This window comes from Pristiophorus japonicus, chromosome 2, assembly GCF_044704955.1.
Source record: "Pristiophorus japonicus isolate sPriJap1 chromosome 2, sPriJap1.hap1, whole genome shotgun sequence".
NCBI lineage: Eukaryota > Metazoa > Chordata > Chondrichthyes > Pristiophoridae > Pristiophorus > Pristiophorus japonicus.
This window is the reverse complement of record NC_091978.1, coordinates 232,179,601-232,191,814: the sequence shown is the minus strand read 5'-3', so window position 1 is coordinate 232,191,814 and position 12,214 is coordinate 232,179,601. Positions and strand designations below refer to the sequence as shown.

The window sequence follows — 12,214 nt, the reverse complement described above, 5'->3', positions numbered from 1 at the left end:
GCATGGATTCAGTTGAGGATTCCAAACTTGATTTTCTTGTTTGAAATCCAGAATCCTCGACCTAATTAGTGCCGGATTTTGGGTTTCGCCTCAAAAATGTCTGGTTTTCGGAGTTCCGAATTCAGGACGTTGCACCTGTACTACCTCTTCACTGATTCAAATACACTGTACAAGAGAATTACGGATTTACCAAAGCCTGGAAAAAAATAATTTTTAAATGAAGTAGCAAGTTGTCATTAACAAACTGTAAAGCTGGAGATCACCTATAAGCATGATTACCTGAAATAAAGATCTAGTTGTATAACAATGATTACATTTAATAAATGAAACAAGCAGCAAAAATAATTTTTAATGAAATCAAAATCCCCCAATTTTTATTTAATCTTGATACCTCTACTCTCAATGCTATTTCAAATGAAAAATAAAAATAAAAATGGCATATTTTAAGAATGTTTTAAGAAGTATCTGTAATCTGATTACTTCGGCCTTATCTAGTCTGCACTGCCATCACAAGTTGAGGAGCAATATCTGAACCTGAGTATTCATACACCATAGTCATTAAGATAATCGTTTGGGATATGATACCACTGCTTTATTTAAATTAGCTTCTAAAAACATAGGCTCTTCTGGGAATTGGCATCTGCTGGCCAGCCAATCGGCTTGCCTGATTTTGATTAGCTAACGGAAATTACATCTTGACAGGAAAAAAAGATCTCCCACAGGGTGAAGTCAAAAACTATGAATAACCATTACACAGAAAAATCTTGAGGGAGACCTCAAACTGCATTTCTTGAACAATACAAAAACCTAATTGATGCTATGGTGATTCATTGTTTAATTAATTATCTAGAGTATAAAATCACTGAACTTGCAATGTCACTTTCAAATGAACACAATCAAATTGATCTGCAGCAACAATAGACTGTCAAACAAAAAATGATTTGGTAAAACTGACAATTCTGCATTGAAATTGGTTTTACAGTTGCAGGCTCAGCTTTAGTCATACACTCTCTTAGAACACCATACCTTCACTGTGTTAACATGCTGACCATCCACATATAATGTAGCAGTGCTGTTCTTTAACATGCCTTTACTCATCACAAGCACCAGGTGATGCCACTGTCCCTCGTTAATCAGATCACTGCAGCGAAATCGTGCACAGCAAGGAAGAATCTCATAAAAGGATGTCTCCTCACTGAAGTCATCAACTAAAAAAAGGAAAAAAAATTCAGCCCTCGCTTCAAAGGATGACATCACTCTGCACTGCTGCAGGTCATACCAATACTGTATCTTTCAGCAGCAACACTCCATATACTTTATAGATTACTGTAACATTTTCAAGTTCAACAATTTTATCACCAATATAAATGTGGGAAAAAGTTGTTTAAACCCATTACAATCATTTAATTTCTTAAAACTATAAACATTTCCCTCAAAGTAACAACAACTACTTGCCTTTACCATAGAAAAACATTGCAATATACCTCACAGGTGTGATCAGACAAAAATTGACATCGAGACAGAAGGGGAAATATTAGGTGAGGTGACCAAAACCTTGGTCGAAAAGGTGGGCTTTGAAGGAGGAGGGACAATAAAAAAAGAAATACAAGAGCTAGCCTGCAATGCACTAATGCATGATACCACAGGAAGGAAATGGTGAATTCCAGGTCTTAACCAGAGCATCTCAGGGAACAGCTGAGACAGTTGGCCTAAGTGACGGGAGAATCAACATTCATCACTCTTATCTCAGAGTGTTTCGGTTTTAAAAATACAGTAGCCTGTGAAGCAGACTGCCTGTTGACGTTCTCAGTTGTGGAAAGGCACTTTGATCAAGAGACTTTAAGAGAGGAGGCAAATTACTCCCCAAAAATAATACATTACTAATAGCATAATCTGCTGGGACCAAAAAAAATATAACAATTATAATGCAAAACAAAGATTTTATTTTTGTACACATTTATCATATTGGTCCTCGGGTACTATCCCCCTCTCCTTCAAATCTGCCATCAGCACCCCTCTCCTCAAGAAAACAACCCTTGACCCCTCCATCCTGGCAAACTAATGCCCCATCTCCAACCTCCCTTTCCTCTCCAAAGTCCTTAAACGTGTTGGCGCCTCCCAAATCCGTGCCCATCTTTCCTGCAACTCCATGTTTGAATCCCTCCAATTAGGTTTCCACCCCTGCCACAGTAACGGCTATCAAAGACACAAATGACATCCTTTGTGACTGCGACGAAGGAAAACTATCCCTCCTCGTCCTTCTCTGCAGCCTTTGACACAGTTATGGCCCACCCGCACTTTCCCTCTCCCATGCCTCTCCACTATCGTCCAGCTGGGTGGAACTGCATTCACCTGGTCCCATTTTTATCTATCTTATTGCAGCCGGAGAATCACCTGCAATGGCTTCTCTTCCTGCACCCACATCATAACCTCTGGTGTCCGCCAAGGTTTTATCTTTAGCCCCTTCCTATTTCTAATCTACCACACTGCCCCTTCGCGACATCATCTGAAAACACAGCATCAATTTCCAAATGTACGCTGATAACACCCATCTGTACATCACCATCACTTCTCTCAATCCCTCCACGGTTTCTAAGTTGTTAGACTGTTTGTCTGGCATCCAGTATTGGATGAGCAGAAATTTTCTCCAATTAAATATTGGGAAGACTGAAGCTATTGTTTTCGGTCCCCACCACAAACTTTGTTCCCTAGCCATCAACTCCATCCCTAGCATCTGTCTGAGGCTGAACCACACTGTTCGTAATCTTGGTGTCAGATTTGACCCGGAAATTAGCTTCCGGCCACACATCTGCAGCATAACTAAGAACACCTATTTCCATCTCGAACATCACCCATCCCTGCCCCTGCCCTGTGGCTGAAACCCTTATGTTGCCTTTGTTACCTCTAGACTTGACTATTCCAACGCACTCCTGGCTGACCTCCCATGTTCTACCCTACGCAAACTTGAGGTCATCCAAAACTCAGCTGCCCGTGTCCTAACCCGCACCAAGTCTTGTTCATCCATCACCCCTGTGCTCACTAACCCACATTAGCTCATGGTTAAGCAATGCCTCGATTTCAAAAATCTTCATTGTTTTCAAATCCCATGGCCTCACCCCTCCCTATCTCTGGAATCTCCTCCAGCTCCAGAACCACCGCTTCTCTCTCCCCCCCCCCGCCCTCTCTCCCCCCCCCCCCCCCCCAGGGATATCTGCACCCCTCTAATTCTGTTCTCTTGAGCATTTCTGATTATAAATCACTCAACCATTGGTGGCCGTGCCTTCAGTTGCTTAGGCCCTAAGCTCTGGAATTCCCTCTCTAAACCTCTGACTCTCCTTAAAATCTACTTCTTTGACCAAGCTATTGGTCATCTGCTCTAATTTCTCCTTACGTGGCTCAGTGTGAAATTTTTGACTTCTAACACTCCTCTGAAGCACCTTGGGATGCTTTACTACGTTAAAGGCACTATATAAATACAAGTTGTTTGTATTCTAAAGCATCTGCTGGTGTTACTCTGTAAATTGAGAGCAGTCTGAGAGCACTCTTCCTTTAATTTTACTTTCTTGCTGCCTCTCCCAAATAGAAATTCAGAACAGCCAATCACCAGAATGTTATCAGGACTCGAAAGGTTAGATTATAAAGAGATGACATAAACTAGGCTTATATTCCCTGGTATATAGAAGGTTAAGGGGTGGATGATTTGATTTGAGGTTTGCATGATTCTGAAAGGTATTGATTGATAGAATAGATAAAGAGCCACTTTGTTGGTGGGGGAAATCTAGGACAAGGGGTCAGAACGTTAAAATCAGAGAGAGAAGTTAGGAAACATTTCTTTACGCAAAGGGTGGGCCCACAAAAAAGCAGTAGGTGCAAGCTCAATTAATAATTTTAGACCAGAGATCGATAGATTTTTGCCAACCAAAGGTATAAAAGGATGGGTCACTAAGGCAGGTGGATGCAGTTTAGATACAAATCAACCATGATCTTATTGACACCATGAATGAGTGGTTTAATGGCCTGCTTCTGGTCCTATGTTCCTCTCCCAACCAGAGAAATTCAGAACAGCCAAATAGGAGCAAGTTTTAGGACAATTCTGGGAATAATTGGGGAGACCAAACGTAGATTGGGTGACCGTTTTGCGGAGCACCACCGTAACCCTGTAAACGTAACCCTGAGCTTCCGGTCGCCTGTCAGTTTGCTTCCCTGCTCCACTCCCACTCCGACATCTCTGGCTTCGGCCCCTCCGATCTTATGTTTTTTTTCTCTTTGTCTCCAATGGCAGCTGGTCAATATTCCACCATTCACACCCTCCCGAGACAAACCTTTTCCTAACTTCTGTCATTACCAATTCAATTCGGCCCATCATCCCTTTTGTGTTTCTAATCTTTCCTGCCTTTCACCCCATCACAAACCTTCCCTTTTGCTTTCTTCCCCTCCTCCTTTCAGTGCCACTTAAGATCTGTTCTTTTCGAACACTCACCAGTTCTGTCGAAGGATCATTGGCCTGAAACGTTAACTGTATTTCTCTCCACAGATGCTGCCTGACCCGCTGAGATTTCCAGCATTTTCTGTCTGTGTTAATGCAACCTGAATAGAGACATTCTAAACCTAGTGTACAACCAACACTGACAAGGAGGAGAAATTTTCAATCTGATACTGAAGTCTGTTAAATTTCAATGGTGGTCCCACAGATGAAAGAACAATGCGTGAACACAATGCTGCACATTCAGCTAAAATTAAACTCAGTATTAAATCCTTTGATGCTCATATAGAATCATAGAATGATGGAGCACAGATGGAGGCCATTCGGCCCATCATGCCTGTGCTGGCTCTTTGAAAGAGCTATCCAATTAGTCCCATTCTTCTGCCCTTTTCCCCATCGCCCTGCAAATATTTTCCCTTCAAGTATTTATCCAATTTCCTTTTCAGAGTTTCAATTGAATTTTCTCCCACCACCCTTTAAGGTAGTACATTCCAGATCATAGCTCACTGCATAAAAAATATTCTCCTTATTTCCCCCTTGTTATTTTGCCAATTAACTTAAATCTGTGTCCTCTGGTTACAGACCTTTCTGCCACTAGAAACAGTTTCTCCTTATTTTCACTATCGAAACCCTTCAAGATTTTGAACACCTCTATTAAATATCCGTTTAACCTTCTCAGCTCCTCTAGTCTCTCCATGTAACTACAGTCCCATATCCCTGGTACCATTCTAGTAAATCTCCTCGACACCATTGACATCCTTCCTAAAGTGTCCAGAATTGGACACAATAGAGCCTGGATTTTGCAGTAAAAATAGCAGAGAGGTTATTGGCGCTCAAATGTTCTTAAAGACTAAATTGGACAGCAACTTCTGGCGACCACAAATGCGCAGTTAAACGCGGAAATCAGGCAGTTGATTTCAGAGTTGCCCTGCTCCTCCAGAGACTCGGTATTGAAATACATGGAATGGTGTGAATTTGCGATACTTACTTGATAGACACCCACTAATCTCGCCAGAAAAAGTTAGAGCTTGTCCTTTCCAGTGTATACAAATATTAAAATTTAAAAAAAAATATTTTCCTTCCTGTGTCTTACCTTACTTATCCCATCTTTTTTCCCTCTCTTTATTTTACTTTCTGGATGTGATTTGGCATTGAATTAAATATTCTGACATTTCCTGGTTCAGACCCTGCACTTTCCATTAAAAATTCTTTAATCTGATTACTTAAGCAGATACACAATTGCTTGCCCTGTTCACACTGGTCCAGATCCTCTGTTGCACCGAAATTAATTTCTAATCACTGCAAGGTCAACTCCAAAAGCCCATAGAAAGTCTGTGGGCAAGTGTAAGTGTAATGAACAGCTGGCATCATTTGTTAGTCACCGACCGCAAAATTGGGGTCATTGGGCCCAAGTTTCGGCCTCAGTTGCTCCTGATTTTTTGGAGCAACTGGTGTAGAACGGAGTATCTTAGAAATTTAAATTTTCGGCATTTAGTTTGCTCCAGTTCTAGTCAGTTAGAACAGTTTCACTTTGGAACAGAATTTTTTTTTCAAAAGGGGGCGTGTCCGGCCACTTACGCCTGTTTTCAAAGTTACGGCAGTGAAAACTTATTAACTTAGAATGGAGTAAGTGAAGATTTTTGTACGCTCGAAAAAACCTTGTCTACACTTTAGAAAATCAGGCGTAGGTTACAAATAAGGCGTAGGGAATGGGGGGGGGGGGGGTTTAAAGGGAAGTTTACAAACATTAAACACTTCAGTTTTACAAATAAAGAGCCATCAATAATAAATACATCAATAAATCAATCAAAAAAAAATTAATAAAAAATAATTTAAAAAAAAAATTAATAAAACATTTTCTACTCACCGACTGCAGCTGCGGGAGCCCTCCAACAGCGTGCTGGGACGGTCCCCCCCAGTGTGTCTCTGTCAGTGTCTCTATCTCTCTGTCTGTCTGTGTGTGTCTCTCACTCTCTGTCTGTCAGAGTCTGTGTTTCTGACAGCGAGGGGAAGGGGGGGGGGGGGGAGAGGGGGGAAAGAGGAGAAGGGTGGTGGGGGGGAGGGGAAGAGGGGGAGAAGGGAGGTGGGGAAAAGGGGGGGAGCGGGAGAAGGGGGGGGGAGGGAAGGAAGGAGCGAGGATGTAGGGAGGGAGGGAAGGAAGGAGAGAGGATGTAGGGAGGGGGGAAGGAGAGGGGAGAGAGGGAGGGAAGGAAGGAGAGAGGATGTAGGGAGGGAGGGAAGGAGAGGATGTAGGGAGGGAGGGAAGGAGAGGGGAGAGAGGGAAGGAAGGAGAGAGGAGGGAGGGAAGGAAGGAGAGAGGAGGGAGGGAAGGAAGGAGAGAGGAGGGAGGGAAGGAAGGAGAGAGGAGGGAGGGAAGGAAGGAGAGAGGAGGGAGGGAAGGAAGGAGAGAGGAGGGAGGGAAGGAAGGAGAGAGGAGGGAGGGAAGGAAGGAGAGAGGAGGGAGGGAAGGAAGGAGAGAGGAGGGAGGGAAGGAAGGAGAGAGGAGGGAGGGAAGGAAGGAGAGAGGAGGGAGGGAAGGAAGGAGAGAGGGAAGGAAGGAGAGAGGAGGGAGGGAAGGAAGGAGAGAGGAGGGAGGGAAGGAAGGAGAGAGGAGGGAGGGAAGGAAGGAGAGAGGAGGGAGGGAAGGAAGGAGAGAGGAGGGAGGGAAGGAAGGAGAGAGGAGGGAGGGAAGGAAGGAGAGAGGAGGGAGGGAAGGAAGGAGAGAGGAGGGAGGGAAGGAAGGAGAGAGGAGGGAGGGAAGGAAGGAGAGAGGAGGGAGGGAAGGAAGGAGAGGAGGGAGGGAAGGAAGGAGAGAGGAGGGAGGGAAGGAAGGAGAGAGGAGGGAGGGAAGGAAGGAGAGAGGAGGGAGGGAAGGAAGGAGAGAGGAGGGAGGGAAGGAAGGAGAGAGGAGGGAGGGAAGGAAAGAGGAGAGAGGGAGGGAAGGAGAGAGGAGGGAGGGAGGGAAGGAGAGAGGAGGGAGGGAGGGAAGGAGAGGAGGGAGGGAGGGAGGAAGGAGAGAGGAGGGAGGGAGGGAAGGAGAGAGGAGGGAGGGAGGGAGGGAGGAGAGAGGAGGGAGGGAGGGAAGGAGAGAGGAGGGAGGGAGGGAAGGAGAGAGGAGGGAGGGAGGGAAGGAGAGAGGAGGGAGGGAAGGAGAGAGGAGGGAGGGAGGGAAGGAGAGGGGAAGGAGAGAGGGGAAGGAGAGAGGAGGGAGAGAGGAGGGAGGAGGGAAGGAGAGGGGAGGGAGGAGGGAGGGAAGGAGAGAGGAGGGAGGGAGGAGGAGAGGAGGAGGGAGGAGAGAGGAGAGAGGAGAGAGGAGGGAGGAGGGAGGAAGGAGGAGGAGGAGGGAGGGAGGGAGGAAGGAGAGAGGGAGGAGGGAGGGAGGGAAGGAGAGAGGAGGGAGGGAGGGAAGGAGAGAGGAGGGAGGGAGGAAGGAGAGAGGAGGGAGGGAGGGAAGGAGAGAGGAGGGAGGGAGGGAAGGAGAGAGGAGGGAGGGAGGGAAGGAGAGAGGAGGGAGGGAGGGAAGGAGAGAGGAGGGAGGGAGGGAAGGAGAGAGGAGGGAGGGAGGGAAGGAGAGAGGAGGGAGGGAGGGAAGGAGAGAGGAGGGAGGGAGGGAAGGAGAGAGGAGGGAGGGAGGAATGAGAGAGGAGGGAGTGAAAGAGGCTGAACGGCCGGGCCCAAGGGGGCTAGATTTATAGGTAGGTGGCGTCGGGTCTCGGTGGGGGGGGGGGGGGTCGCGGAGGTCCGGGGAAAAGAGAGTCGCGAAGGTCTGTGGGGTGGGGGAGAGAGAGTCACGGAGGTCCGGGGGGTGGGGGGAGAGAGAGAGAGTCACAGAGGTCTGGGGGGGGGGCAGGGCGGCGGAGGGAAGAGAGTCGTGGAGATCCGGGGGGGAGGGGGGTCCGGGTCGGGAGGAAGCAGGAGCTGGCCGTGGGAGGAGCCTTATTCACGCAGCCCCAGTGACGACATTCAGCCAGGGCTAGGGGCTGCATGCTTCGGGCCCCTCCCATACAGTTTTGGGCGCCTGGAGCTACTGCACATGCGCACCCACGTGCAGAGATCCCGGCACTGTTTTCAGCACAGGGACCTGGCTCCGCCCCCCACAGCTCGTGCTGCGCTGCGCCCGGCTGCAGAAGACCTGCAGGGAGCTGGAGAATAGTTAAAGTTTTTTTTAGGTGCACTTTCTGCCGCGAAAAACGGGCGTTTTCGGCGCGTCCCGAAACTTGGGCCCATTATTCCAGCTGGGGCCTCCTCAGTGATTAATAAAGATTTAGCATAACATCCTTGTTTTTGCACTCAATGCCAAGAACGCTTTAAAAAAAAAACACAACCTTCTGAACTTGTCCTGCCACCTTCAAAGATTTGTGTACCTACACCCCCAGGGCTCTCTATTCCAGCTCCCCCTTGAAAATTGTATCATTTAGTTTATATTGGCTTTCCTCATTCTACCTTCCAAAATGCATCACTTCATACTTCTCTGTTAAAATGCATCTGACGATTTCAACAGACTGTCTTTGACCTCCTGAAGTCTGTTGCCATCCTTCACACTGTTTACTACATTTCCGAGTTTCGTGTTATCTGCAAACTTTGAAATTATGCTCTGTATACCCAAGTTCAGGTTATTAATATATATCAAAAAGAGCATAAAAAAACAACTGCCTAGGTAGTAAGTTATTAACTTTCCTTTCTAGGTAAGGTTGTGACAATTTTTCCCCATTTTCTCGGACTACTTTTCATTGACACATTATTCCCATTTTTCAAATCATTGCTGACCACATTATGGCCCCAAGTTTCCACACGCTACAAAACGGGCGCCTCTCCGAGCTGGGCGCCCGTTTTTCGCGCCGAAAACGGCGCCTGGAAAAAAACGCGCGATTCTGGAGCGCCCTGCAGCTCTATGGCAGCTTGGCGCGGCGCCCAGGTGGCGGAGCCTACCACTCGCGCCGATTTTGTAAGTGGGAGGGGGTGGGTACCATTTAAATTCGTTTTTTTCGTGCCGGCAACGCTGCGCGTGCGCGTTTGCGCATGCGCAGTGTGAAGGAAACATTGGCACTCTGCCATTTTTGTAGTTCTTTGTAGCTGTTTAATTTTTGAACATTTTTTAATAAAAGCACATTGCCCTTCCATGATCAGCACTGAGGCTTCTTGCAGCAGTGAGAAGGCTGCAGGAAGCCTCTGAAGTTGAGGCAGCCGTTTCCCGACGGCCTCCCCCCCTGCTGTCGGGAATGGCTGCCTCAACTTCTGAGGATTCTTGCAGCCTTCTCACTGCCTCCCCCCCCCCGCCGTCGGGAACGGCTGCCTCCTCCTCCCTGCCTCCCCCCCGCTGCGGTCGGTCGGGCCCTCACTCCCTCTCTCTCCTCCCCCCCCCCCCCCCCCCCCCCCCCCGCCGTCGTCGGGAACGCTGCCTCCTCCTCCCTGCCTCCCCCCCGCTGCGGTCGGTCGGGCCCTCCCTCCCTCCCTCCCGTTTGCGGGAACGACGCCACACCGCTGAGCTGACTTTAAGGCTTCCACCTCAAGTGGAAGGCTGCACAAATGCCTGCTTACTGTCCGACTGCCCCTCCCTCCCTCCCGTTCGCGGGAACGACGCCACACCGCTAAGCTGACTGAACCTGCCTGAAGCACTTTCACACAGGTAGGAAGATGGTTTATTTCATATTTTCTTTGCTTATAAATGTTTATTCAGGTTGGATTTATTTGTATAATATTTGTATAAGTATAAATAAGGATTTATTGTAGAATTTAATGACTTCCCTTCCCCCCCTCCACCTCGTTCCGGACGCCTGATTTTTTAATGTGTAGACAAGGTTTTTTCAGTTCTACAAAAATCTTCACTTGCTCTATCCTAAGTTAGTTTGGAGTACGTTTTCACTGTGGAAACTTTGAAATCAGGCGTCAGTGGCCGGACACGCCCCCTTTTGAAGAAAAAATTCTGTTCAAAAGTGAAACTGTTCTAACTGACTAGAACTGCAGAAAAAAAAATGTGGAGAATTGCGATTTCTAAGATAGTCCGTTCTCCACCAGTTGCTCCTAAAAATCAGGAGCAAATCATGTGGAAACTTGGGGCCTTAAAATCTATCATACATCATATAATGATTAACAGATGTCTCCAGAAGCAATTTATTTTGACAATGTTATCAGACAGCTTCAACAACAGATGAATGTATAGTTAAATTGCCATTTTCCAGTAAAATACTGTTCAATATAAAAAGATATTGTTCCATATATTAACTTCAACACTAGAAAAGATATTGTAATGCCATAAACAATGTAATGGTTTTTCAACTCCTGCATTTATGATCTATTACTTTTCAAACATGTTCTAACACAGTTGAGCAGCTACTCACCATAGTTTTGCAGCAGCTCTTCCTTCGTCGAAACTAGCAAGGACTTGTCTTTCCCAGAAAGGATTATGGCAAGGCAAATGTAATGCTGCTCAGATGAGTTGGATCTCCGCACAAGAGTAAGAAGCCTAACAGGATGATTGCTCAGAGGAGTACTGAGTCTCTCAATACAGAACCAGGTTGAATAAGTAAGCCCAGATGGTGGTGGAAAGAATCGTTCACCTGTAAAAGTTATTTTATTTCAAATAAGGGGATATATATATATTCTCTATGTCACATTTGCTCAATAAATGCAAAAAGAACCTGCTTTACAACATACAATATTATTTCAGTAATATTCATTCCTAACTACGAAAGATATTCAGACTTCCAAGCCTTATATATTTTAATGATGCACATGCATTGCTGAAACATTGACATAATTTGACAAAAACAATAGCTTATAAATCCCATGATGACAGTGCCATACAAGTGTGGCAAAGCGGAACCTCTGTCCGCCGTTTTCACCCAACGAAGATCTCATTCCAAATCTGGGGAATAGGGTAATTAAAAAAAAAAAGGGAGCAGGCACTTGTGTCTGTAGTAATTCAACAAAGGTGCCTGCCATGCATTGTCCGTGGAAACTTAAGGTGGTACCTTTCTATTAAGAACGGGAGAGCTAGCGCCAAGAATAGGTTGAAAAGCAGACTGCAAAAGCTTCTACAGGTATGTAAAAAAAACAGAGTAGCAAAGGGAAGCGTTGGTCCCTTAGAGGCTGAGACAGGTTTAATTACAATGGGGAATATAGAAAGGGCTAAGACTTTAAACAAATATTTATATCTGTCTTCACAGTAGAATACACAAATAGCATACCAAAAATTGTGGGGAAACAAGGGGCTAATAAGAGTGAGGAACTTAAATAAATCAGTAGAGAAAAAGTACTTGTGACACTAATGGGACTAAAAGCTGACAAAGCCCCTGGATCTGACGGCTTCCATCCTAGGGTTCTAAAAGAGTAACTGAACAGATACTGCATGCATTGGTTGTGATCTTCCAAAATTCCCCAGATTTTAGAATGATCCCAGCAGATTGGAAGGTAGCAAATGTAATCTATTTAACAATGTTCAAGAAAGGAGGGAGAGAGAAAAAACAGGGAACTACAGTTCAATAAGCCCGACATCAGTCGTCGGGAAAACACTGGAATCTATTATTAAGGAAGTGGTAACAGGGCACTTAGAAAATCATAATATGATTAGGCAGAGTCAACATGGTTTTATGAAAGGGAAATAGTGTTCAACAAATGTATTAGTATTTTTTGAGGATGTAACTAGCAGGGCAGATAAAGGGGAACCAGTGGATGTAGTATATGTGGATTTCCAAAAGGCATTCGAAAAGGTGCCACATAAAAGGTTGCTAC

At 45.9% G+C, this 12,214-nt stretch overlaps 1 protein-coding gene across 1 annotated transcript in view; it reads right to left on the bottom strand.

Moving 5' to 3' along the window:
* wdfy3 (WD repeat and FYVE domain containing 3) overlaps positions 1–12,214 on the bottom strand; it is a 690,816-nt gene that overhangs the window by 331,609 nt on the left and 346,993 nt on the right. The window contains exons 20-21 of the mRNA XM_070871062.1: positions 10,822–11,040; positions 1,027–1,208 (exon numbers count right to left, since the gene is read on the bottom strand). Of these exons, the coding sequence (XP_070727163.1) occupies positions 1,027–1,208; positions 10,822–11,040 (401 nt within the window). The remainder of the gene's footprint in view (positions 1–1,026; positions 1,209–10,821; positions 11,041–12,214) is intronic.